The following is a 26,884-nucleotide window of genomic DNA, read 5'->3' as shown; positions in this document are numbered from 1 at the left end:
TTCACAAAAATTTACAGTTGGATTTACAAGCTCTAAACTAGAAACAGCTTTAAGAATATGGATCATCTAATCGTTGGAGTAAAGTTGCAACACAAATCATGACTTTCTCTGAATGAATGTTGATTGTGAACAAATATGTTGTGAATAATTACATACTTTCCAGGAGGAATGAGAACTATCAACAAGACTAATAATCAACAAGGATCACTCCTCTCTCTTTGGAGGCACAGCAAGGAATTCTCTTCATGCAACTGTGGGAGACAAAATAAATGGACAGAACGGTATATATAATGATTCAGGAACAACCAAAACATCTACTTATAGAAAAAAGGCTCGATGACTCTGTTTCTGGCTCAGACTCTGGCTTTTTGCGAGGAAGATGCTTAAAGAAGGCCATGACTGCTCCTGTCACACCATCCTCATTCTCCATATCCTTGGCAAGTTCAATAGCACGCTCCTTCACCTGGAATAATTTTTAGGTAAGTTCATTTCATACCTTCATACTATTTCCCGAACAATTCTTACTTCCTAGTTACATTTTCCATTTACCAAAAAGAAAAAAAAAAAAAGGGGGGGGGGGGGGGGGAAGGAACTTCCCGATATCCTGAAATTCTGTAAGTTCTTAATTTGGCATGTTATAAAGCAGAGGGCAAAAGCAAGATGATCAACCTACAAGTTAATCTATAATCTATACTACTATATAAGAGAACAGTTCATGCTGACACTCTTTATGTGCGTTAATACTACTCATCTGCAGGGTTTCTGGCAAGTATCCACTACTTTCACTCACCCACTCTCTCTCTTATACCCTATTATTTCTCTGCTATAACTTCCATCACCACATTCATAGCATGTATGAGTTTCCATTTCACATTATTGAAGATCAACACTTTATTTCCTTTCTTTTCAACCTTATAGTATATCTAAAAACAGCTGGATTGGGTGCTATTTTAGCAATCAATTCTAGGTATAAATCAAATATTGCCGCTCACTATAGCTGATACAAGTCGCTTTTCGCACACCTTTATAAAGCATGCACTTGATTAACAAAATCAGGTTTCTCAAAAATCAAATTACCTTGGGATCAAGCATGTAATTTATAGCACCAACCAATTTGGGAAGTGAGAACTCATCGACTGCAATGGGTGCAGGGCCTACTCCTCTGGCATGTACTCGCTCTCCCCAGAAGGGTTGGTCTCCAAAGAAAGGAACAATTGTTGTTGGACACTGAAGTATAAGAAAAATGTATATTTAGGCATAAACTAAATCAGTAGTCAAAACTTAAAAGAACTCAAACATAAGAGGGGGATATAAGACAATTACTGCAGCTTTTAGACCAGCAGCCGTTGTTCCAGCACCTCCATGATGCACCTGAAGAAAAACTAAAAAACATAAGAATTGCCCAAGATATTATTTTCAAATTTTAAAAAGCAAAGAGTTGAATGTCATGAGATTTTAAGTGAGGCATAGCCACTATCCTAGTCCTTTCAGATCCACGTATCCAGTATGAAATGCTAACATATTACTTTGCTGTTTCTTTCAAGCACTAGTAACTTTAAAAGATAGATTTTGTCATCTGCCTCGTGATCGATGTTTATAGCCTTATGAACATGATCTCCATTAGTACAAGTAATTATATCAAATTAAAGTTAGCTGTATGTAGCTGAAAATAATTCCTAAATAATCTTAGATATGCTCCCCTGCTCCTTATGTTTCCATTAATGAAATTGAAGACTACTGGACTCAATGATATATCCCAAAAGACTGATAAACGATGAACTTCAGAAGAATCCAACAGTCAATTTCTTTATAAAAGAAGTAAACTAACAGGTAAATTGAATCTTAAATACTCAGATCTTAAATAAATTTATTATCCAGATGCTATGATTCTATGAATAATAGATAGCTAAAAGAAAAAAAAAAAAAAAAAAAAAAAAAAAGAAGATGAAGAAGAAGAAGAAGATAGCCTCACCACTGCCTTGCATTGTAGAAACAGCCAGTCATGAGGGCAGTTGTCCAATAAGTATATGGATTCCTTTGGTTCAGCCACTGAGAAGAACAAAATCACACGAAATCAATCAGTACATGCCAAAGGTCAACTAGCATAGAAATAAAATAGAAATGGTAAAAACTTACAGTTCCCAAGGCCACCCCAGCCTTTGTTAATGATGCCTCTCTGTCCTGTCTTTTCTAATGCATCGACGATTATTTGGGTCATTTTCTCTGGCTCTTGAACAGGCTGATATTTAAGAATGATCAGCAGATTAAAAAGTGTTAATGCCAAAACTCTGAAATCAAATTTCAATTCAGAAATGTGGGCAATTCACTCCAGTTACCAAGAAAACCGAAATTCTCAAACCATGAAAAGCTGACTTTGGAGATTGTTATAGCCCAAAGATAATGGAAAAACAGACACATAATCAGAATTTAATTATTTGCACTTAGGCTCATGACTAGTCAACATGCCCATTCATACTCCAATTCAAAAACACATCAGTCATATAATATGGGGGGCAGCATCACAGAATTAAAAAGAAAGCTTTGCACTATTCCAGTTAGAGCCAGCATAATATGGTCGAGAAACAGTAAACACTGGGTAGAGGAATGTAGGTCTGTGTAGACTGTGTTTGTATGCACATCCATGCATTTGCAGCTGAGTGAAAGTTGTTTTCCACAGACCATTTCTCAATCTTTTTGTAGAACAAGTTCATTTCAATGCAACTATAGAGTCCAATTGATTAAAAAGGGGAGAACAGTTTATCTCCACGTACCAAGTTTAGACTTGATATGCTCTAAATTTTTTTTATACTTTTGAAATTAGAGTAGGGAACAAAGTAAGAAAAAAAGAACTTACAAGGCTACCAAACCCAATGTATATAGGCTTGTCACCAGCTTTAAGCCATTCCACTAGTGGTTGTGGAGGTTCATAATTTGATGCAAGATCAAGGAAGCAAAATCCCACCACATCTACCTTAGGTCCCCAATCTGCAAACCAAGTGTTATTTAGTAGAAAACACCAACAGATATTGGCATACCTGCTAAGCATCATGTTTACTTAAGAAAGAATGTTCCATGCAGACAACAATGGAAAAAAAAAATGATAAAAGGTTTCGTAATCCATTCTTTTCATTTCTGACAACAAGAAACATTACGATGGAAACTGAGGAGATCAACTGTAAATATCAATTTAAAAAGAAACATTTTTAATCAATTACTCTTTGGAGATGGATATATCTATCTGAAAACAAGCACCTATAATCTATGCGTCTTTTAAAGGATTGTTTAAATAAGTTTTTCTTTTTAATTAAACGAAGGATATACGCTGTAGATGAACGTGTGCACCATACTAGCCTAGATAGCATGTTCAAATGACCGCCACTCAGCCAAGCATTGTTTAAAACCTAGCAAGTTTCTCAAAACATTGTGCCTTCATCACCCAAGGAACTCCAAATGATTAAAAATGGAAGTGCAAGGTGAAGTACCTTTTGGTTTGGGAACAAGATGAGGACTCCATATGTATCCATGTGGGACATCAGACTCAGAGCCTTGTGAACCACTTAAATATGTGACGGGTCGTAATTTCAATTTTTTCTTCCGAACATCATTAATCATGTCCCGTATTCCAAGCCATATTAAGGAGTCAACAATTTGATACGATAGCTGAAAATTTGCATAGTCCAAAAAAGTTGGGAAAAAATCTGGAATTGTAAAATGAATTAAATTATCAAAACTCCAAAATAAGGAAAGGTTAAAATTCAAAGGACTCACCCTATATCCAGTTTGTTGTTTAACGCGGGACAAGGGATGTGGAAATTCACTTGTTGGCCTGGTAAGGAAAAGGTCAAACATACACAATGCAAATTCAGAACAGTGAAAACCAATACAGAACATTGAGCAACGTGCAAGAAAGATTACAATTCAGAAAGATTACATTACCCAGACAAGACTTACGTCCATGGCATTGTAAAAAATATGTGAAGAGGTATTTTCAGTGCCTCCGCCACATGAGTATGCCCTGAAAATGTATTTCAGGTTAGTGGCAGAATATAGACAAATCAAAGCAAGTGCATGTAAAAGTTCTCTTTATAAAATACAATTGAATGTAATTAACAATAATATGTCGGTGAGCCGTGACCTGTTGGTTAGCTAGCCTAACTAACACTGTGGAGGTCATGGGTTCAAATCTCATTGACATCAAGGGAGGTGGGGAAAAATTGTCGCCCAGAATATTGAAAAAAAAAATGCACAAGTATCTTGGAAGTTAATAGCGCAGACAACCTACAAACTCTGCTGGAAGAAACAAAATAATATATGGCTATTGGATAATCATTTACCACACAGTATCCCATCCTCCAACCCAAAATTCAGTCACCAAGAAATTCAAAACCAGAAAAAGATCTAGTATTACTTAAAATTAGATAGATGGTGTTGAACGCTAACCATATGCTGGGGGGTTTGCAATAATTGCATCCGCTTTAAAGGGGATACCAGAATCTACATCAGGCTCTTTGCAAGCTGGAAGTAAGGAATATATAATTTCCTTTATTTGGTTACGCTGAATAGGAATCTCCGAAGGCCCTGACGGCAAGAAGCCTTTATTTTTAACCATATCTGCTCAAGGAAACAGAACAGAAAAAAAGAAACAAATAATTAGTTATATGAAAATGAATGATGGGGTATTCAGCTTTGACAAATATTTCAAGTAGCAAGACAATCAATACACAAGACACACACAAGATTTACTAAAATACAAAACCCCTTATTGCCAGAGTTAATCATTTTCAATGAACCTTTATATAAGAAGCTTCACATATTGTAATGATGCCAGGATGAGCCAAAGGCATCCGTGGTAAAAATTTATCAAAAATTTATCAGTCAGAGTAACATCGGACAATTTACAAAACTACAAAACCCCTTATTGCCAGAATTAATCATTTTCAACGAGCCTTGATATAAGAAACTTCACATATTTGAACTCAGGTGAAGGATATGTAAGGAAGTTCACATATTAAACTAATGTGCAGGATGAGCCAAATCAGTCTATAAGTAAAGGCATCAAAGGTCACTCAAGATCACCAAACAAATCAGTCACTCAAGATCACCAAACAAATCAGTCACCCAAGATCATTCAAAGTAATTAAACAGATGATTTGCTTTGGTACATACAGCCAGCAAGAACTTTTGGATCACCGCCTAAAGGGTAGAACTCCAAACCAGCAGTCAAGACAAACTCTTTAAAATTTGAATGAGTAGCTAGTCTTACACGATGGCCATAGTCCTGCACAAAAATGATCTCATGAACTCATGAACAAATTTGAATAACTCTCATAATCATTTTGAAATAGCTATATTGTAAAAATCTAATTTCTATGTTCAAATTCTATTTAACAAGCTCATAATACTAAATAAAGCTAACATTTTAACAAAGTTTCATGATTTTAAATAATTATATTAAAAGATGAAGACATATATGCTTCATGAATATGAGATAAATCCTCTGACCTGCAAACGTTTGCCAATTGCAATAAACGGCTGCACATCTCCACGCGTTCCAACAATAAGCATTACTATTTGCATTGGTGGTATGCATTGGAGCTCTGTTGCATCAAGAGGCTCATCAGCAACATCGGTACAACCAGCAGTGGATCCAACACCAAAAGATTGAGATTCAACATCCCCTGGAACATCGAATTCTACAGTTCCGTCATCTTTCACAGTAGCTATTCTCTTTAACAGCTTTAACTGCACAGTTGAAACTTTAAGTTATAAGAGAAAACATAAGCAGAGTCCGAGACACTATTCATTAAATCTAGGACTGGTATAAATTTGAATAAAATATGTTATACAATCTCCTAAAGTTTAGGTGCCACCATAAAAAAGGTGGATCCAGAATTTCACAAGAACAGGTGTCAAACAGAAGATTATGTATGAATCAGAATGATCATATGAAAATGCATTATATATGATCACCTTTTCTGTTGATAAATGTGAACAAAATCTATCGCAACTTATTAAAAAGGAAGCAATTAATTTATAAAGACAATTAAAATTCATTTTGTAATGACTTATTGGTGCTACAAGACAATCATAGTATACAACAATAAAAACATGCAAAGTCCCATACGAAAAGAAAAATAATGAAGCAATTGAAATTAATTAAAATCTACATAAAGTAGGCCATAACATGAACAAGAGAAAATCAATGGGCCCTCTGTTCATTCTTTTCTGGCCATTAGCTAAGAGAGGCCACGTTTTAATCCCCTCTAATGATATACTGCAGGGGTCACATACATTTTTAAAGGTTCAGGTTATATTTGCAGGGGCATAGTCACCCATGGTCTCTTCTATGCATCTTCTCCTTCTATAGAAAATGACTATTATGATCATAATGTGGATATGAGTTAAAATCAATAATAAAAATTCTCCTCCCATAAGCATTGGCCTTATGGTCCAACCACAAATTCATAATGTCTCTTCTCCCTACTCATATTCACTTTTATCTTTTTGTTTAGTAAGGATTAAGAATTGGCAACTTGAAAAGGAACAATGTAAATCCATTGCAATCCTCTTTGCCTTCACCTTCATATCAGACCATGCACACTGAACAAAACCATTCGAAAAGATAACATAGGGTTCTTATGTCTTCTTTCCCCTCTCTAGTTTATACTCCTTTGAACTCATAGCTAGCCTATATTATTCTAACTCTAAAAGCCGCATACCTAAATTTGGTAAAATAATTCAAGTATATGTTTTCCCTATTTCATGGTTTATGGGCTGCTTCTTTTGCAGAACCAGCCATACAAAAGTAATAATCTGATGGCAACCCCTATGTTTCTTGACAGTGGAGTGAGAATTTAATATGACTAATCATTCTTAAGAAAAAACTCCAAATTTCCATGAGCAAAGGCCACCAGTTATGTTAAACTATCACTAGATATTAAGCAACTTGGACAAGCTTAAGCATATACGGTACAATGATGCAAGAAGCAAAGAGATCATCTTTAATGAATAATACCTTCTGATGGACTGAAGTTTTGTCGTCAAAAATCATTGCTGCCTCTTTGGACAATACATTAGGTCTGGTGCTCTCCGTTTTCGATCTCTCCAACTTTGCTGGAACTGAATGTGGTTCTGGCGTTTCATGAGTCTGTGATATCTCCACTGGCAATGCGTTCGCTTTCGAAAAGCTGAAGCCAGGACTTCCTGAATTCCCTGAAAATTCATGCTAGTTCAAAACAGAGCATATAACAAAAATAGAAACTTTTAATAAATGCAACAGTAACTAGTAAGAGCAAGAGTGTAAAACTTAATTACTTCCTAAATACGCAACCTCTCGTCTAATTCTACATCCAATTCTAACAAAATCTCAAACTCTCAATTGCACGCAAAATTCACAAACCTGTAGAGCTACTACCGCCGCCGTTATTCACCGGAGCAGTAACGCCTCCGCCTCCGCCTCCGCCTCCACCACTAGCCTCTCCGTTCTCCAACTCTATTCTTTTCCCGCCACTTCCGCCGTCAATTTCCTGCTCAATTCTCCCCGGAACTTCTACAGAACTCTCGGAACTACTCCGGCGATCCTCCGCCATCACCGCCGCCTGTTCCGGATGACACTCCGGACCGCGCGGCCGGTCCTGATCCAGATCGGAAGCGAGAAGAAGAAGAAGAAGAAGAGCGTGGCTTGGATTCTGAGAACGCTGTAAGATTCGAAATTGAGAATCGGAGAGGGAGAGAAAAGAGAGAGAGAGAATCGGAGAAGAAGAAGAAGAAAGAGAGAATTGGATTCTGTCCGGAAGAGACGGGCACGTTCGATAAAAGTGGGTGGTGATGGAGGGGTATGAGTGATGATGGTGCTTCATTCACTAACAGACACGTAACGCAAACTGTTCGCGTGACCTGTATTTTCGCCCAGCTCCGCTGTTTTTATCGCTTTATTTTCCGACAATCTGATTCATTGCTTCCTAAAATAGGAATTGTTTGAATTATGAAAGCCCTTTTTCGGGAAAATATTTCCTTTTAGGCCTGTTGTATAGTTTGCGGGCAATTCTTCTTCTGTTTTGATAGTGTAGTTATGCAGTTACTTGCGTACTTACAGAGTATTTTCTTTTTCAATCCTGTTACACGGTTATGTTTATTGAAAATTACATCGAGTGATGATGTGTCATTTCAATTTATTATGTATTATGTATGCAAGTAAACGTATTGGAAAATTCTCACATTTGAAGCCATATTCAACCAGACTTGACTGAGAACATATGACATGTTGAATGAAAGTTGGATGGCTAGAAATAGAATAATGCATGTTTTTTACATTTCGAAGGGAATAAGAAGCAACACAATACCCAAAATTATTTGACTCTCAACCATAATGTTTTGGAAAAAGGGCAAATGTCGACGCAATGAGAGGGCATGGATAGGAGCAGTCGATGAAGAAGCATATTGTAAACGTACCACGCCACGAAACATAGACTTAAATTTGAATACTTGGTGTCAAGGGATAAGGTATGCGGTGATCGTACAAGTGCAGACAACATATGCTGGATTCGGATGAAAGCCCCAATATGAATCAAACAATACCCTAGTGCGTTGTGACTAAAAGTAATGAATATAGTACTTAAAGTTGAACACCAACAAAGGTCGCAAGTAACGTGCTAGGGATGGAATGCATTAGGGAAATTTGGTGCGTGGCAGAATGTTGAGGTGTACTAGGACAAACAATCACATTGTTCCTCAGCTTCTAGTCATCTACTTTCTTGTCATGTTCAAGTAATTAAGTCAGAGTAACCGGTCATATTTATGTCATATTTATGCACCCAATGATTAAATGCTACGAGTCTCAACAATCATGACATTAGAGAGAGTGTTAGTGCAAAAATTCGAAATAAAATTTCCTTACCTACTTTGTTGACTAGAGTCGGAGTGAAAAAGTGTTAATCAGAAGGCTGCTCCCGGAAACTGGTTTAAGATGTGATCAGTTTGCGTTGATAAATGAAATTAGGGAGGTACGTATCAAATGCCTAAGTCAGCTTGTGCTTGAGATGTAGTAAGTGAAAGTGAATGTGACTGCTTACCTCAATTGTTCATTCTACCAAGTATTCATATGTGATATTAGCTTATATCTTTATTAGTGCGCGTAGTGCATGCAACTCCAGCAAGTCATGCATTAGTGGGTCCTCGACTTCACATCATCTTAAGAGTAGATAGAGTGATCATGTCTATTGCGGGGTTGTGGGACTAACTAGTTCATATTTGCCTAATTATTTCCGAGTTGTTTTGTTTTCGAGGAGATTTATTGATAGAATCATAAATTTATTTAGATGTTTAGCAAATTTCTTGTTCAGAACTTTAGCAGCCAAATCGAAATAAGTTAAGAAAGAATCTCGCTCCATCCAAACCCTACCCCTAGTATTCAACATGTGATTCCTTAACAAATTTCTAAATCTCATGTAGTCTATTACCCTCTAATTATTTAATTATTGTTGGAGTGTAAAGTATTGGATAGATTTCTAATCAAGAAAAGGACCGGAGGAGAATCAGTCGGACCTATTCAAGAAATTCTCTTGATGATTTTATACCCTAAATCCCAAACTCATGTGAGAAAGACCATGTTTATGCATGTAGATTATTTCTTCTATAAGCGTCCTAAATCAAGCCAATATGTATGAATGAACAAAAAAGATCTTAGACCTCAACTCAACAAAAACATATCTCAGACTTTACTTAGATCAGGAACAATGGCTGGGTCATTCAGTGTGTGTGGGTCATCAAAATCGGTTAATCTTCACTATCTAGACAGTGAGAACAGCCAGAATCAAAATCTCCTCGAGGAAGCTGCTATTTATCTCAGTAGTTCAGAATTTTAAATTTTTGTGGAATCTTCCACCACCGCGGCACAAACATAAGATCGAGGAAATGAGTAACGCAAGAAACTTTTGGCCGACCTACGACCTTCCTCATCATTGATATGGATTTCATGTTCTAGTATGACGAAAAATTGAGGCAGAAGTTCTTTTCGAAGGTTGTTTGCTATTCATGCTACAAAGTTGGGCTCTCAAACTTGAAGAAACAAAAGACCAAAAGCAAGAAGAAAGTAAAAGAAGAGAACGATTCTAAGTTTCTTAATAAAGCGAAGGCTCAAAAGATTGTTTTCAAACCAATAACAGCTGGGATCCTGCAGGAGCTTGTCAATAACTTCTTGAAGATGTAATATGATGTTAGGATTAAGTTGACTATTACTATGACTTATGTAGTTGATGTTGAGATTATGAATGATGCTAGATTTAAGTTGATTATCCTATGACTTATGATGTTGGGATTATGTAATCCAACATTGAGTTGACTATTCTATGACACATGATGTTGGGATTGAGTTGCTAGCTTTTATCTTTCTGAGCTAGCTTGCAATTTACATACTCCCCTTTCCTTTCCTCATCCATGGACAACAACAACAACAACCCTCTTTTATTCTCAACCTCTATGGTCATAATCCGTGATATATTCCTAACCAGAACTACATATATGGGTTACAATAATCTCCATATCACTATCAATCGACTCCAAAATAGGATATTTATCCATATGAAACCGATAAACATGCTCAATAAGAGCAAGAGGTAAACTCCACAAAATTGTTTCACAAAACGTTGTTGACCTGCATCCACCAAAAATTAGGGAGAATATTCATTCCAAAAATCTAGGACTACTACAAGTCCATATGGATTATCATTGACTGGTTTCGCTGACAATCTCCTCCCATTTAACCACTGATGATCCGTAGTCTGTATGGCTACAAAAAAATAAATGTTGAATCTCATATTTCACTGTAAGAAAATTTTGTACTTCCAGCATAATACGTTATAGTGTCATCCATTTTGGTTAGGAACTCATACTCCATCACATTTAACTCTATTAGTTGCAAAGAAGTTTGGTGATTAGAAAAAATATTAATTGTTTAGAAATTTATAAATTTAAAAAACAAAAAGTATTTTTGTTCATTGAATCGAAAAAACTTGGTATGTGCATTAAGTAGAATAAACATAACATTGACTCACATCACTTGCATAAAAATTGATTGATGCATATAATATAGTAGCACATTATGCGTTATTCATTTCAAATTGATAGATTCAATATTAACATGCCCCCAACATTATGAGAAATGACATAAGATACAATATACATGTTTCAAAAAAAAAAAAAGATACAATATATATTTAAGAAGATAAGCGTTCTTGATATATAATTGAAGCAATAAAACCGTAAGTGTTCAAATTGTGTACACCAAGTAATTGCCTCCTCGAGTAGATTAGCAAAATTTTCCTTTACCATCCATTTTTTCATTAGAAGTGATCTTCAAATGAATCAAATAACACACATTTATATATTTAAAAAAACTATCAACGAAATTGGTTTAGTAACTATAAAATACATGTGATTTAAACAGAGGAGGCATGCCAAACCAGCTAAAAGAAAACCTGAATACTCTAAATCAACTTTCTTTCCCCCCAAACTTACTCTTATGTTATCTCTAATACAGAGCAACAAAATAGCAACACAGAAATAGAGCATGCATTGCCCTTGGTGGTCTTCTTCTTCTACCATAACTCCCTTTAAATTGGTAGCATTGACTCAAGAAATTCTTGGACATTGACTCAAGCAATGACTACTCTTGTTCAAGCTCTTTCATTTTGTGTTTTCTTCTCAATTTCCTTCATTTTCCTCTCATCCATCGCCCAAGCTCCGGCCTCGGAGACACAGCCACAGCTCTACCGCAGTCTTGTTGTTGGTTATTCTCTTGCTTTGGAACCGGCAAGTACTAATTGCACCCCGCGCTACAGCACCAGCTACCACAATAACAATTAAGCTTTTTTTTTTTTTTTTTGAAAGGATAACAATTAAGCTTTAAATGTATTGAAATTGAAATCAATGCTTTTCAATGGGAACATGACAATTCTCTAGAAATTGAAACGATGTCATTCCACCACTCATCACTTTTGTGAATTTCAGGTAATTACAATTTATTTATTGGGTTTCATTCCTCCTCTTATGAGATTAAAGAAAATTTCAAATATTAATTATTTATCATTGATACAAATAATAATTTCATCCAATATCTAATTAAGTTGTAAAACAAACACAAACCACTCCAAGATATGGCTGCTGATGCAAAAAGTTGGGTTGAAATAGGCTAGCTTGAATTTGATTGTAAAAACTAATTAATTTGAATAAGTGTTACATTTTAGGTGTTGTGAAAAAGCATGCTGGTTGGTGCATATATAATGTAATATTTGCAGCGAATGTCTTGACATGATCACAGTCGAACTCAAAACCTTTCATCTACAAACGACAGAGACCAATGCCGAAAGACCAAATGGTAAAATATCTCTCTTTTTCAGTAAAAAATAAAAATAAAAATAAAATTGAAGAAAAGCAGCACAGAAGGAATATTCAAAAGAAGAAAAATAACAATAAAGCTAATGTTTCGCTATAACTTGCATATACAGTTACAGAGAAATACATATACTATAGCCTCTCCCTTAATTCACGGCCATGTCGACTCGAGATTGAACCTCTAGCTGTAAATCCACGCTCTCATTTCCCCAATCCCCTTCTTCTCCCCTTTTCCCAATTCTCCTTCTCAGCAATGAAAGCTCTGGACCTCCAAAACCCACCTCCGAAACAGAGACCCACACCTCCCCACCCATCAGGTAACTCTCAATTTTTTCACTTTTTCAATTTTGATCGACGCCCATATGAGTTGTGTGTGTGGTTCGTTTAGCTCCGGTTTTGAAATGTTGATGGTGATTTGAGCGATGTCATAGTGTTGGTTTCATTTGACTGATTTGCAGGTAATGGTTTTGTGGAGAGAATTGGACTGCAATTGCTCTTGTTTGCTGGACTCAGCTTCGTTTTGTGAATGGTGTTAGTTCAATCTTTGTGATTATTGCATGATTTTTTGTATATAGTGGGATTCTTTTCTCTGTATAAATCTGTGATTGATAGGGGTTTTGGTTTGGGGATTGGATCATAGAGGAATAGTAGTATACGGAATTTATAGGCAATGAAGTGCTGGAGTTGAAGGTTGTGTATGTTTTTTTTTGTATGAATTGTTGTTTTTACGCTTCCGTTTAGTTTGTCAATTTGTAGAGAGAGGTATAGCAGTTCAGGCATGCAGCTAAGTAGGTCTGAGAACTTGCTTGGTACCATGACCGGTGAGGTGTCATGCTCATCAGGTCAATGGATCCAGCAAGAGTCGACCCCAGTTGTCCAGAATATGGGAAAGAATGCGCGCAGAAATGTCTCTGTGCAGACGGGGGAGGAGTTTTCCTTGGAGTTTCTTCAGGATTGTGGTGCGGTGAGAAGAGTTCCTTCTGCACCTGATACAGTTCTGAATTGTGAAAAGGGGGCTGGATTGAATTATAATCAGAATTCTACAGTGGCATATCAGGATCTTAGTGGTATTTTGGGGTTGAAGAGAATGGAGTCTGAGTGTGCATCTGACACATCTGGGTTTGTTGCGGCAAATGGGTCATGTAAAGAGATTGAAAATGAGGCTCATGTTGATAAGCTAAGCATACACAGCGTGAAGGAGGTTGATGGTGGAGAAGGATCAAGGAAGGCTGTTGGAGAACTAAATTGTGATCGAGCTGGTTTTCGGCCAACTGCTCCACCTGTGAACGTGTCTGAGTCTCCTCATTCTAACAACTTTAATCGGTCAGGAGTGTTGCATGGTTCTCAGTCTGGGAAGATGAAATTTCTTTGCAGTTTTGGTGGAAAGATTTTACCCAGGCCTAGTGATGGGAAACTCAGATATGTTGGGGGAGAGACGCGTTTTATTTCTATTAGGAATGGTGTTTCATGGGAAGAGCTTGTGAAGAAAACTTCCGGTTTTTGCAGCCAGCCTCATGTGATAAAATACCAGCTTCCAAATGAGGATCTTGATGCTCTTATATCTGTGTCATCTGATGAAGATCTTCAAAATATGATAGAGGAGTATCATGGGCTTGAAAGGCATGAGAGTTCTCAGAGGCCACGGGTCTTTTTGATTCCTCTGGGTGAGTCTGAAAATTGTTCCATTGAGGTTGACACCATACATTCGAGTAACCCTGATTACCAATATGTTGCTGCTGTAAATGATTTGGTAGATCCAAGTTCTAGGAAAACTAGTGGAGGACAGAATTTGAGTAGTGAAGCAAGTCAACAGGGAACAAAGACTTTGGTATTCCATAAGGAGATTCAGAGTAATTTTAAAGCCTTGCATCATAGTCAAATTTTGAGTGAGTCCCAGAATATGACTGGGTCTTCAATTCAATCACCTCTTTCTCCTATTCCACATCAACAAGCTGATGATAGGCAATGGGGCCAATCTCATGGAGGGCATTGTCACAACCACAATCACAGCAAAACTGTGGTGTCTACTTCAGCTGTTGGCCAAAACTTTGGTGACTTTGATGGGTTCTCCCGCGAGATGCCAGTGCATAAGGAAAGTAGATTTCTTTCCGACAAGCCTGTCTCACAGCCAGAAGATCTAATAGCTCAGTTGTCAGGTTCCATTGGTTGTCATCATGGCATGCCACATGCACTTTCTGATTCAAAACTACAAGAGAATGGAGGGAGGTCTGCATACTGTTCTCAAGAAGGAATGAACTTATCACACTCCTTAAACTTTGCAAACACTCAATTGTTATCATTCCAGAACTCAGGAATTGCACAAGAAAAGCCAACCCAACTGCATGAAAACAGTGACCCTTTCAATCCTTGGGTACAAAACAAGTTAGAGGATATTGAGTCGGTAGGACTGCAGAGAAGACTGGATTTGCCAAATTCTTCTCCATGTTTAGAATCATTGGGCAGGAATGAACATACTCAGAACGGTTCTGGTGACGTTCATGACAAATTCCGAACAGCTATAAAGAAAGATTCTATGACTTTGGAACTCCCAAATAAGTTGAACGAAAAGGATATTTTCTTGCATCATGATGACACCCTTTATGGGGAAATATCACCTGTCACTGGGGTGGAATGTCCGAAGAGATTGCCTAATATAAACCCCAATATAACATCTACTTTTGCCTCTGGGGTTGTGGTTCCTGCAGCCAGTGATTTCATACCTTTGGTAGATAATACAGTGCATGACCCCAAGAACTTCCAACTTGGCAAAACCCCTGCCAGTCTTCTTGTCACGAGTGAAGCAACTGCCAATGACCAGGATTGTGCTTTAACAGGGATGGTAAATGTTGAACAAGGACATGCTGTTTCAGCGGCTAAGAATCCTGAAGTTTCAGGCCGATTTCCAAGCACTAGAGAACACTCCTGTGATGGACGTTCTTTGGGTGATCTAATCTCAGGGTTGTCCAATGGACCAATTTCCCATGAACCTGTACATCCACAATTTGTTGCAAGTCAACATGATATAGGTTTCCAAGAACCCCTGCTCACAAGCTCTGCAAATTTTTACCCATCAACAGTTCTTGATGATCTTGAGTTCCAAAAGAGTGATCATATGGTGTTGCAGAAGCCAATCCAAAATGCTGCTTTTAAGAGAGAAGTATCCCTCCTTGATGATGATTTTGTGTGTTATCCTGCTACCAGTGTTGAGAATTTGAGCTTGAATGGCGAAAATGTCTCTTTGGCACAAACACAAGCCCAAACAATGAGTAATCATAAGGGACAGTTGGATACAGTAATAACTGCGGAAGATGTAAACAGTGGTGTTACTCCTGGCATTCAGTCTTTATTCGTGGTGTCCCCATATGTTGTTGACGAATCCATTGGTGATCTCATATCCCCAACTGCAACAGAGGTGGAGAGCATCATTCAAGAGTCTGAGTTTGAGGTACAAAAAGTAAAATTGATTATATTTGTTTATTAGGTTTCGGATTGGTGGATTTAAATTGCTCCTTGGTTTGACTGTAGGATGGTAAGGGTGATATGGGAGACAAGAATGATTCATTTAGTGATGCAATGATAGTTGAAATGGAAGCCACCCTCTATGGTTTGCAGGTATTCTGCTGATGTCTTGATCTTTTTCTTGATTTGCACACATTGGTAGATATTTAAAAAGTATATTTCATCATTTTAATGTCTAGAAAAATTGTATTTATATATTTTTTTTCTTTGAATAGATTTATTGGCCTTGTTGGTGAATTAATTATGTCAGTGATTGAAAAATCTAAAACTGACTGATTTATCCAAGCGTTCTTTATCTCTTTTTACTAGAAACATTTAAATTCATAGCCTCTCACTAATATTACATAAGCACATGTAATTATCTTCATGGCAAATCAATGGTTCTCATTAGTACTGGTTTTCATGCTTCCTACTATGTTTTATTGTTGCCACCTAAGAAGAGATGGTATGTTTCTCAAACAAATTGTCGCTCGCCTGGTCACCGGGTGTATACACTTGTAATACTGTTTTTGATTGCTTTCGATTGCCCCTTGGGATAAAAGTAGGACCGACATGCTCTCTTACTTGTGAAAGACCAGCTTCATGGCATATATCCTTTTCGGGTATTAGCAAAATTCTAGTTTCTTCATTTATCTTTCAATTTTGATGTCCAGATCATTAGAAATGCTGATCTTGAAGAACTACGGGAATTGGGATCTGGTACATATGGAACTGTTTATCACGGAAAATGGCGGGGATCGGATGTTGCTATTAAGAGAATTAAAAAGGGCTGCTTTGCAGGGAGATCATCAGGGAAAGATCAATTGGTGGGTCTCATAATCTAATTCTGTTCCAATTCATTTGCTTCATTCTCTATATCTTTGTGTGTTTGCATTTTTTCTTTCACTCGTTTTCCTTTATTTGAAGGGTGGGTGGGTTATGAATAATCACAAATGGTTATGGAAAGTTTTGGTTTATGGACATATTGTCTTTGTACATGTTTGCCATAGAACAAGTTGTCATTTCTCCTTGATATGCTGTATACCTTATGACACTTATCTTGAAGCTCCTTGGATAATTTGGTTCAAATCCCTTTACCAGTAAAAATAATTAATATTGTCATTTTACCTGCCTGTGAAGTTCATTGCTCTTTTTGGCTGTATCAGACAAAAGACTTTTGGAGAGAGGCACAGATCCTTTCAAATCTTCATCATCCAAATGTGGTTGCATTTTATGGGATAGTACCTGATGGAGCAGGAGGAACATTAGCAACTGTAGCTGAATATATGGTGAATGGATCCCTTAGGCATGCCCTACTGAAGAAGAATAGGTAAATTTGCTTAATTTATTTTTCGGCTATTTGCTACCTACTGTTACTTATGCTTATCTTAGAACATGAGATTCTTTGTACAGATCACTTGACCGGCGTAAAAAGCTTATAATTGCTATGGATGCAGCTTTTGGCATGGAATACTTGCATTCAAAGAATATTGTCCATTTTGATTTGAAGTGTGATAATTTGCTAGTCAACTTGAGGGATCCTCAACGACCTATATGTAAGGTAAATAGTACACAGACCTTATCCATGTTCAGTGATTGATTCAAATGCACTTGAGTGAAAAATGTGGCTTTGTAGGCTTTATGCAATGACAGAGGCCTTCTAATTGCAAGTCTTATTAAATCAAGATAGAGTACTGTAGAATATTTCCAAGCTAATAGTTGACTAGAGGAGTATTTGGGCAGATGCAGTGGAATTCTTTTCCCCTCATATGTAAACTAGAAGTCATAATTTATGCTTGTTAGTTTTGTGGGACGTTTTATGTGGAAATTTCAGCCAAATATAACCTTTTTTTCTTCACCACAAAAAATTCACACTTAGTTCTCTCTTTTATTTTAACGTTAGATTTCCTTTAATACTGGTAATTGGGTATTCACTCTTTAGGTTGGAGATTTTGGATTATCAAGAATCAAACGCAATACTTTGGTATCTGGTGGTGTGCGAGGAACACTTCCATGGATGGCACCAGAATTGTTGAACGGTAGCAGCAGCCGGGTCTCTGAGAAGGTTAGCAGGACTTTATATATTTTTATATCCTATATTACCGCTAAAGGAAAAAGGCATCATTTGCTAAAGAAATTAGCATTCTGGTATTACCTTTGACAGGTTGATGTTTTCTCATTTGGAATTTCAATGTGGGAGATCTTGACTGGAGAGGAACCGTATGCAAATATGCATTGTGGTGCCATCATTGGTAAGTTTACTTCACGGTATCTTCCCTAGTACTGATTTCTTATGTAGTCCTGCATATGCAATTATGGAAAGGTAACAAAACCATGTTCATATAAAAGAAATTTTGTATGTGATGATTGAAGAGGAAATGTAATGATATTTTTATAAAAGAAAATAGTCTTGATACAAATATCTGAGTGCGACCTCTTTTTGAAATTTTATACATGCTCATCTTTACTTTGCTTCCTTTTAGACTACAATAAAGCTCTATGCAATAGGATCCTGATCCTTTGGATTAGCTCAAGGATTTAGGCCAAGTATTGTGGACCCATAGGAGAAACTTTTAATTCATTATGAAGTTCACCTTGTCCAATAAGTTCTTCAACTTCATTTTCAAACTAATAAGGAAGAAGAAGTTCCTTAGTTTCCATGGTAGCAGAAATATTATGTGATATCACTGGAGTTTGTTATTTGGATAACGGGTATCACTACAATTATGTTGTGGGACAGATGTTGTTAGAGTTGGCTACTATACTACTATACTCATTTTAGCATTAAATATAAGTTAAAAGTATCTCTATATACTGACTGCCTTAAGTTGTTCTCCTTTAGACCTTTACTATTGCTTCCAATCACACCTGGAGCCAGTAAAATATTTTTTAATTTGATATTAACATTGACGGTCGCAGACTTTACTTGTGTTTTGTATGCTATTAGAGTATCTGTTACCTGGTTGATTTTCAACTACGATTACTCTACATACTTTTATTTTTATATCTTCTTTTCCTGATTTTGTAACTTGTGATCGAAGGGGGAATTGTAAAGAACACTCTTCGACCACCTATTCCAGAGCGATGTGATTCTGAGTGGAGGACGCTAATGGAAGAGTGCTGGTCACCTGATCCAGAAAGTCGGCCGTCATTTACTGAGATAACTAACAAGTTGCGAGCTATGTCCAACACACTTCAGGGAAAGGCTTCTGGTACGTAATCAGACAAGACTATGAAGCTTAATATCTTTACATGAATGAACAGCATTTGCATGCACAGTTGACATTCTTCAGGTACGAGGATCATCTAGTATTGCTCCAATGAAAACCCTTCTCTTTGAGTACGAAAACTTTGAGGGTTGGTTTGTCCCCAACATTTGATGGTCTTTGTTGATAAACAGATCTTATTGTTTTATTCTTTTGTAAAAAACACCTGGTGACACCAGCATGCGAGCAAGAGACCCTCTCCAATATTCTGCTCAAGACACGGCTTTGTCAATATGTATATACACAGAAAAGCATAGAGCTTTGTTTGGCTTATCTAGATACAAATGAGTGAACTGCGAAGTTAATCTGGTACACTTTACCAATATGTACATATCGAGTTTTTTTGGCCGACTGTAATTTCTTTGTTACTTTTTATGGCTTAATTTTGTTTTTATTATTATTCCCATGTATTTTTTTTCCTGGAAAGAAGACGATAAAGAATATCATCATTCTTCAACACCACGTATTTGTTCATTTTGAGAACTCTAGCGGTGCAGAAACCCTAGAACATTCTCTTGCACCTAGACAGCCTCTTGTCATGTGGTTCTCACATGAAATTATAGAGGTACTGTAATGTGCATCCGCTCAATAACCAGTAAGGAATCATAATACTCCTTTGGTTTGAGCTCCCTATTTTCGATCGGTCAAAGATTAGTCAAAGCACCCACCATGCATGAAAAGCAAATAATTCCCCACAAAATGAATATGAGTGTATAATTGCTTGCCAACTTCGATCCGTCAAGGTGTGTCCTCGCTTGCTCTAGTAAAATGAAGCAAGCAGAAAAGGTCTCCTTTTCACTTTTATAAATTCTATTATCTCTTCGGAAATTAATCAACAGTCTTCAAATTGTGATGGAATCGTAAGGAAGATATACTACATGCAAACGAATCCAAACATTTTTTGTGCATGAGCAAGATGCAAAGATTGTTCATCAATTGTTGTGGATTTTGCATAGTAAAATTCTATAGAGCTTCTCTGAGAAAGATGGGAACTTTGTTTTTTGAAAAAGAATTGACCTGAGGACTCCCACCTAACAACCTTTGACCTGAAATAGAAATTCTTTATATGTGGAAAACGTGGGGGGGTTTGCTCTTCCTTGTAATTTCGCAAAAGAGTGAAACACAAACCCCACTGAACAAAGTCCCTTCTTTTTGGTTATGGGTCAGTCTCAGTCAAGTCAGAGCCTTTCCACTTGCCCGCATGAAAATTGATTAATTCATTGCCTCAGTCTCTTTTCTTTAGTTGGATATTTCAGTCTCCCTTCTCTCTCTTCCTTCATATATAAACGCACAAGACTTGAACACATTACTTTGAGAATTGAGGCTCTTGTGCAACTGAAAATTGAAAAAAGCTTTCAACTTTAGAGAGAGGTAAAAGATGGAGAAAGCTCTTAACAGACAGAGGGTTCTGCTTCACCACTTGAGACCCAATTCTTCTTTGTCTTCTGCAACTCAAACCCATGAATCTTCTGCCGCCCTCTCTGTAAGTTTTACATCCATGTAATTTGTTAAAGGATGGTGCTTTGTGTTTTGGTCATGGTGGATTTGATTGGTTGACTTTTGTGCCTTTTGGGTTTTCTTTGATGATTTTGTTTTGGTAGGCTTCAATATGTGCAGCTGGGGATAGTGCTGCTTATCATAGAACAGCTGCTTTTGGAGATGATATAGTGATTGTAGCGTGAGTAATTGACTGAAATGAGAAACTTTGTTTAATTTTTTACAATCTATATCTTTTGATAAGGTTTATACCTTCCCTGTGCTCAATATTGTCTTGAAAACATGTTGAACAGGGCCTACCGAACTGCCATTTGCAAGGCAAAGCGAGGCGGCTTTAAGGATACTTTAGCTGATGATTTACTGGCACCTGTTTTGAAGGTTAGATAAAACTCATCAGTTGAATTTAAAGAGGAAAGAATGTCGAGTCTTGGGATTTGTATGTTTCCTCTTAGTTGTGTAGGGCTAATTTATGTGTGAAGTACTTGTTATGTAGGCAGTTATAGAGAGAACAAATTTGAACCCAAGTGAAGTAGGGGATATAGTTGTCGGCACAGTTCTGGCTCCTGGCTCACTTAGAGCAATTGAGTGCAGGATGGCAGCATTCTATGCTGGTTTTCCTGGTAAGCCTTTAATTGTACATGGTATTTAAAGGGGCTCTTTATGTTTGGTTTTGTCTATAGTCAGAAGCTTATGGTTCATCTGTTTTATCCAGATACGGTTCCCATCAGAACCGTCAACAGACAATGTTCATCTGGCCTTCAGGCAGTTGCTGATGTAGCTGCATTCATAAAGGCAGGGTATTATGACATTGGTGAGAGAATATTCCGGGTTATGCATCTATAATCCATCTGGTCTCCATCAGTGGATCTGACCTTTGCTTTGAATACAGGCATTGCAGCAGGAGTGGAGTGCATGACAGTTGATAGCATTGGTAGTGTCCGTAGACTTAACCCCAAGGTACTTTCCAACTCTATCTACTTGATAATATTTGCACTCGAGGAATGGTTTCTTCAACTGAATATATGTCATTTACAGGCTGAAGCCTTTGCACAAGCCCGTGACTGTCTTCTTCCTATGGGTGTTACTTCTGAAAATGTTGCACAGCGTTATGGTGTAACACGACAGGAGCAAGACCAAGCTGCTGTGAGTTCTATCAAGTATTTAATATGCATTAGGTAGGTAGATGAACTGTTATATAATGCATCTGTTGTAATTTTCTAAATGTGTGTAAAATAGGTTGAATCACATAGGCGTGCTGCTGCAGCAACTGCATCTGGTAAATTCAAAGAAGAAATTGTCCCTGTATCTACTAAGGTAAATACAAACACATATTCTCCTTGGAAAATGTCTTTTACTTTCCAGTAGTTGATTATTTGTTTGTATAGATTGTGGACCCAAAAACTGGAGAGGAGAGGCATGTTACAATTTATGTGGATGATGGCATCCGGCCAAATGCAAACATGACTGATTTGGCGAAACTGAAGCCTGCATTTAAATCAGATGGGACAACAACTGCAGGTATTTCATCACTCAAGTATCAAGTAGCTTTATTCTCAAAAAAAAAAAAAAAAGTATCAAGTAGCTTGTTTCTCATGACAGTATCTTCATTTATCAGGACTTTTGTCCTCCTCTAATGCATATGAATCAAGCATTGTGAATTTAGCTTATTTATTTTTTTATTCTAGGAAATGCTAGCCAGGTGAGTGATGGCGCTGGAGCAGTACTCCTGATGAAGAGAAGTGTAGCTATTCAGAAGGGACTTCCTATTATTGGTGTTTTCAGGTATGACATTGTAGTTCTGTTAAACAATAGCTAATCCATTGCTTGAATAAGGAATATATATTGGGCTCTTGAGAACTTGAGATGACTATAACTCATAGCAATGAACTCAGATCACTAAGGATCATATTAGTTTAGTATTTTTGTTGCAAATGTTAAATGAGTTGGTTCCTTGGGATCATTGTTTTTCTTTTGCATGTTTTCTCTTTATTTTGTTGATCATAGAGGTTATGGTTAATCAAAGGGAAATTAGTTGCATAGTTGTATATAACTGCTGAACAGTCCTTAGGTTAACCTTGTTACAGAGGTTCTGAAAATAACAGTCATATCCATCATAGATAGATGAATATGTAGAAAGGTTCAACAAGATACTTTGGTTGACCAAGGAAGAAGACTTTAAGAAAGCTTTGTAACGGGCAAGGATAGATACTTCAGTGTTAGCTGATGATTAGAAAACATAATCTTTTGTTTTGTTCGAGAAGACATAAAATAATAGTAAAGAACTCAAATCACAAAGTGATCAAATGTTCAAAGATGGTTGATGTTTACTCATGGTCTATGTTAATTGTTGCTGTTTTCTTGGGATCACTCTTTTTATTTTTATTTTTATTTTTTGCTTTTCATGTTATCTCTTTATTTTGTTAATTGAAGAGGGTATGCTTCATCAAACGAAACAATAGGGCACTTGACAGAGAAATCACCAGCCACGTACCCTTGATATTAATTTCTTGTCACAAATCCAATGCCTGCAATTTTTATCATTCTGATCCTAAGCTGCATCAAAATTTAGTTTTTTTCTTTTCCCATTAACATCAGTTCGTTGCCACGTACCATTATCACTCGCAGAATCTAAAACCTTTGTTGCACCAGCCTCCTTATGGTGGTTGGTAGCCAAAATTCCTGGAGTATGAACCTTTTCAATGAAAGAAATAGGATTAGGCAAAACATGCTCATAGATATATTTACGTCAGTTCTTCTAGATTTTCCATGAGTAAAAGCCTCATTCTAGCGCCCTTAGCCAATCGAGAAAATATCTGCTGCAACCAAACATCAATATTGACATGGAAGCCAAATCCACTTATAATGGCAACCCCAGATCCGACACCAACTGTCCAAGGACCATAAAGGAGGACATTCTGATTTGATTCTGGGCACTCCAATCTTTTAAAGTACAAGGATCAAGAAACCAATTTTTATAGTAAGAACAGATTTAGAACATACTCTCCACAAAAAGTGATTAACCTTAGGAAGAGAGGAAACATTATTAAACCAGTCTCCAAACTCTCTCACTGATGACATGCAAAGAACTATAGGACGGAATAGAGAGTTTGCATTTTCAGGATGCACTTTACGATAACCAAACCGCACAATAGATTGACCATTCTTCTCGAGAAGGCCACACCATTGTATCCTTTTCTCAAGTAGATGGATTTGAAGATATGACCGATGATAGCTCCAGGTACCCCCGCTTCTTTGACTTTACCACTTCCACTGACTGATATGGGTTTCAGAAGGAACTCAAGACCATGTCCCTGCAATTTACACCTCTCAATACTTGGAATCCGCCTATCCTTCCAAATATTAATGCTTTGGCCATTCATATCGTGCCAACTACCATGTGAAACTTCTTTACCTAGCAGAATGGAAGTCCAAGCCCAACAAGCTCTCCCAACATCTTAAAGTGGAAAGTAAACTACCAAGATCATCTATAAGCATCAGGATTTTTAGATATCCTTCAACTCGTTTCAGCAAGAATTGGGCCAAATTAAAATCCTTCCAATTATTGAAACCTTTACTCCCCCCCCCCAATTGTGATTACAATTCCCAGCTTTGCCAATGAATTTCCCACCATTAGTGAACTCAAAGATACAGAGAATGTGGGGATGGCATCAGCCACATGCTAGACAAGAATCCCGCTTAGCCTGCTTATAGATCTACCTCCCCCCCCCCCCCCCCCCCCCCCCCTTCTTCCTCTGGAAGACTCAAGTAAATCCCAAGATTATCAGTACTGTTCAGATCAGAACTCCAAAAAGTGTTGCTATATATCAACAGGGGCATAGAAGCTAAAAGAAGTTATAATTAATCAAAGCGAAAAATTAAGGTGCTAAGTGGAGGCGTCTTTGGCCGTGTCTTTGAGGAGTATTCTTTGTTGGTCTCTGAGATATTGTAGAGTTTTTCTGTTAGTCTGTTGGTTCCTTATACTTTTCCTGTAATTAGTTCATTTTGTTTCTAACCAATCCCTGTAATCAGTTTGAATACAATTTCACTGCTGAGAAGTCATTAGGTTCACCTGGCTAGTATAGTTATGAGAGCAGTCAATGGTTTAACCAATATAGCTAGATAAATATCAGAAATTTGATCACGTATCATATCATCCATATTACTTGCATAGTCTTTTCATATAGTTTGCTTGATCTTGTGGATTTGTCTGATTGTATGAAAAGACCAGTACGTGGATATTATCTTCCGCAAGGCTTGTTATACCCTAGTTACCAGCTTATGTGGATCTCCCTCACAAGCCATTATTAATTGCGAATTTCTGCTGAGCATCCTCATAATCCTTGCACAGATAAAGTTGGAATTCTGTTATCTGTATACTCTTTATTTAACCATACCTCTGCTTGCAAAACCAAGGGCCTCCTTCAGGAGCCTATCCCCCAAAGGGTCCAAACAGTTGAAGGACGCCTGTAGTTCGCAGGATTATCAGTACAGTTCATCCCCAGAACCTCACTCAAGTATTGCTGTATATCGACAAATTATATGAAGAGAGGTCTATAAAAATTGATCGTAGGTTTGCTAATGAGATTTTGAGAATAGTCTATTAAGCATGCAGAAACTTTCATCGAGATTATCTGTTGTCTAAGAATGTAAGATAGCTTCATGACCAGAACGTATAGAAATTTGCTCAAGCCTTCTTTGGACCTTGATTATGATTGTAGGTTTGCTAATGAGATTTTGAGAATAGTCTATTAAGTATGCAGAAACTTTCATCGAGAGTATCTGTTGTCTAAGAATGTAAGATAGCTTCATGACCAGAACGTATAGAAATTTGCTCCAGAACGTATAGAAATTTGCTCAAGCCTTCATTGGACCTTGATTATGATTTTATGCCTTTTTGTACAGGAGTTTTGCTGCTGTTGGTGTGGATCCCGCTGTCATGGGCATAGGCCCAGCTGCTGCAATTCCAGTAGCCGTGAAATCTGCTGGTCTTGAGCTTGGCGATATTGATCTATTTGAAATAAATGAGGTAGAGTGCATTGCTAATAACTTCATAACTTTTTTTGACGAATTATAGTTAGTTTAAGGGATTCTTTGGCTTAGCATTTTGTGTGTATCCTTCAGGCGTTTGCATCTCAGTATGTATACTGTCAGAAGAAATTGGAACTTGATTCCGAAAAAGTCAATGTTAATGGAGGTGCTATTGCTTTGGGTCATCCCTTGGGCGCTACAGGTATCTGGAGTGACATGCCCTAAATTAAACATCTTCACCACTTGTTATGAACCTCCATCTGATCTGATGACATACATGAATGGGCACAAAGACACATATGATTCAATAATGCTTTCAATTGTGCTATCATCTGGCTTATTTCCTAATATGACAATTAGAGAGCTAAACATTTTTTGACATTCCTTTTCTGTATCTCAAGTTGATATGTTCTCGGATCTGCTGTATTTTGTGTTAGGTGCTCGGTGTGTTGCAACTCTATTGAATGAGATGAAACGCCGTGGCAAGGATTGTCGTTTTGGTGTAATCTCCATGTGCATAGGCTCGGGTATGGGGGCTGCTGCAGTTTTGGAAAGAGGTGACGCGGTTGATGAGCTATGCAATGCTAGAACATGCAGTTGAAAATACCAACCTTTGATGATAGGTAGATACATAGGTTTATGCTCACGTTGCTGGTTTGAATATTTGCTGTTGATGATCAAAATAAATAGTTTCTGGACATATGTTGTGGCTTAATTGAGCTCTCTAATGTAAGCAGATCAATCAAATATAATAATATGTTTTATTTGCATGGTAATTTGCTATTGTCGTTTAATCTTTTGAATGTCTCATTCTATGAATGAACTTGTATGTGGAAATGTAGAGTAGAGGCTGTGAAAAGCCTTATTTTATCCTACTGACCAACATATATGGATGTTACTCGCAACCCATAGTCAATTTCAAATTCTGCTGAGTATCTTTACATGATTTTACAAATCGGTAAAGTTGGAATTCTATCCTCGCTGTAAAAATGTTTTTCAATAACATATATAATAGTAATCCATATAAATGCGATCCAGGTACTGTCACAGATTTACTTCAATCTCAAGTAAAACCTGGGGAATGCCCATGTCCATGTTTAACACCACCAATAAGCCGACTTTCTTTGATTGAACGAAAAAGAGGTAGGGTGGTTTGATTGGATAATCATATAGTGTATGACTTAGAAACTGGGCAAAGAAAGGAA

The 26,884-nt window shown here is 37.2% G+C and overlaps 3 protein-coding genes across 5 annotated transcripts; 2 read left to right on the top strand and 1 right to left on the bottom strand.

The window, feature by feature from the left end:
• Positions 1-79: 79 nt before the first annotated feature.
• On the bottom strand, positions 80-7,947 carry LOC133736603 (sterol 3-beta-glucosyltransferase UGT80A2-like). Of its 2 annotated transcripts, none has more exons than XM_062164151.1 (14): positions 7,400-7,947; positions 7,016-7,203; positions 5,503-5,742; positions 5,167-5,278; positions 4,441-4,611; positions 3,952-4,015; positions 3,769-3,826; positions 3,483-3,660; positions 2,855-2,985; positions 2,137-2,239; positions 1,973-2,049; positions 1,324-1,371; positions 1,078-1,227; positions 80-463 (listed from the first exon to the last, which is right to left on the bottom strand). In XM_062164151.1, the coding sequence occupies exons 1-14, from the start codon at positions 7,857-7,859 to the stop codon at positions 296-298; spliced, it is 2,148 nt and encodes a 715-aa protein (XP_062020135.1). In that variant the 5' UTR covers positions 7,860-7,947; the 3' UTR covers positions 80-295. The 2 variants fall into 2 exon arrangements, with proteins under 2 accessions (XP_062020135.1, XP_062020134.1); XM_062164150.1 differs by having other exon boundaries at positions 7,016-7,212; positions 7,400-7,945.
• Positions 7,948-12,475: 4,528 nt separating this feature from the next.
• On the top strand, positions 12,476-19,554 carry LOC133741521 (uncharacterized). Of its 2 annotated transcripts, XM_062169404.1 has the most exons (9): positions 12,478-12,707; positions 12,849-15,835; positions 15,916-16,002; positions 16,563-16,715; positions 17,055-17,218; positions 17,302-17,449; positions 17,831-17,953; positions 18,053-18,140; positions 18,930-19,554. In XM_062169404.1, exons 2-9 carry the CDS (start codon positions 13,169-13,171, stop codon positions 19,106-19,108), a joined length of 3,609 nt encoding a protein of 1,202 aa, XP_062025388.1. In that variant the 5' UTR covers positions 12,478-12,707; positions 12,849-13,168; the 3' UTR covers positions 19,109-19,554. The 2 variants fall into 2 exon arrangements, 1 of the variants encoding a protein (XP_062025388.1); XR_009861982.1 differs by lacking the exons at positions 18,053-18,140; positions 18,930-19,554 and having other exon boundaries at positions 12,476-12,707; positions 17,346-17,449.
• Positions 19,555-20,348: 794 nt separating this feature from the next.
• LOC133737072 (3-ketoacyl CoA thiolase 1, peroxisomal-like) lies at positions 20,349-26,455 on the top strand. The gene is made up of 13 exons (XM_062164700.1): positions 20,349-20,637; positions 20,756-20,832; positions 20,945-21,029; positions 21,145-21,271; positions 21,364-21,462; positions 21,541-21,608; positions 21,687-21,794; positions 21,888-21,965; positions 22,037-22,169; positions 22,337-22,433; positions 25,554-25,677; positions 25,773-25,881; positions 26,117-26,455. Exons 1-13 carry the CDS (start codon positions 20,533-20,535, stop codon positions 26,278-26,280), a joined length of 1,374 nt encoding a protein of 457 aa, XP_062020684.1. The 5' UTR covers positions 20,349-20,532; the 3' UTR covers positions 26,281-26,455.
• The last annotated feature ends 429 nt before the right edge of the window (positions 26,456-26,884 follow it).

This window comes from Rosa rugosa, chromosome 3 (genome assembly GCF_958449725.1).
Source record: "Rosa rugosa chromosome 3, drRosRugo1.1, whole genome shotgun sequence".
In the NCBI taxonomy this organism is placed as follows: domain Eukaryota; kingdom Viridiplantae; phylum Streptophyta; class Magnoliopsida; order Rosales; family Rosaceae; genus Rosa; species Rosa rugosa.
Note: the sequence above shows the minus strand (reverse complement) of the source record. Positions and strands in the feature narration are given on the sequence as shown.

What these genes read in the sequence shown, in the direction of transcription:
- LOC133741521 (XM_062169404.1), top strand. Translation starts at nt 13,169, where the DNA reads ATGCAGCTAAGTAGGTCTGAGAACTTGCTTGGTACCATGACCGGTGAG. An exon ending in TTCAAGAGTCTGAGTTTGAG is followed by an intron (nt 15,836 to 15,915) that starts GTACAAAAAGTA and finishes GTTTGACTGTAG; the next exon opens with GATGGTAAGGGTGATATGGG. An exon ending in GCCCTACTGAAGAAGAATAG is followed by an intron (nt 17,219 to 17,301) that starts GTAAATTTGCTT and finishes TTCTTTGTACAG; the next exon opens with ATCACTTGACCGGCGTAAAA.
- LOC133737072 (XM_062164700.1), top strand. Translation starts at nt 20,533, where the DNA reads ATGGAGAAAGCTCTTAACAGACAGAGGGTTCTGCTTCACCACTTGAGA. An exon ending in AATCTTCTGCCGCCCTCTCT is followed by an intron (nt 20,638 to 20,755) that starts GTAAGTTTTACA and finishes TTGTTTTGGTAG; the next exon opens with GCTTCAATATGTGCAGCTGG. An exon ending in ATCTATTTGAAATAAATGAG is followed by an intron (nt 25,678 to 25,772) that starts GTAGAGTGCATT and finishes TGTATCCTTCAG; the next exon opens with GCGTTTGCATCTCAGTATGT.
- LOC133736603 (XM_062164150.1), bottom strand. Translation starts at nt 7,859, where the DNA reads ATGAAGCACCATCATCACTCATACCCCTCCATCACCACCCACTTTTAT. An exon ending in AACAACAAACTGGATATAGG is followed by an intron (nt 3,661 to 3,768) that starts GTGAGTCCTTTG and finishes GCAAATTTTCAG; the next exon opens with CTATCGTATCAAATTGTTGA. An exon ending in ACATTGGGTTTGGTAGCCTT is followed by an intron (nt 2,240 to 2,854) that starts GTAAGTTCTTTT and finishes CTTAAATATCAG; the next exon opens with CCTGTTCAAGAGCCAGAGAA.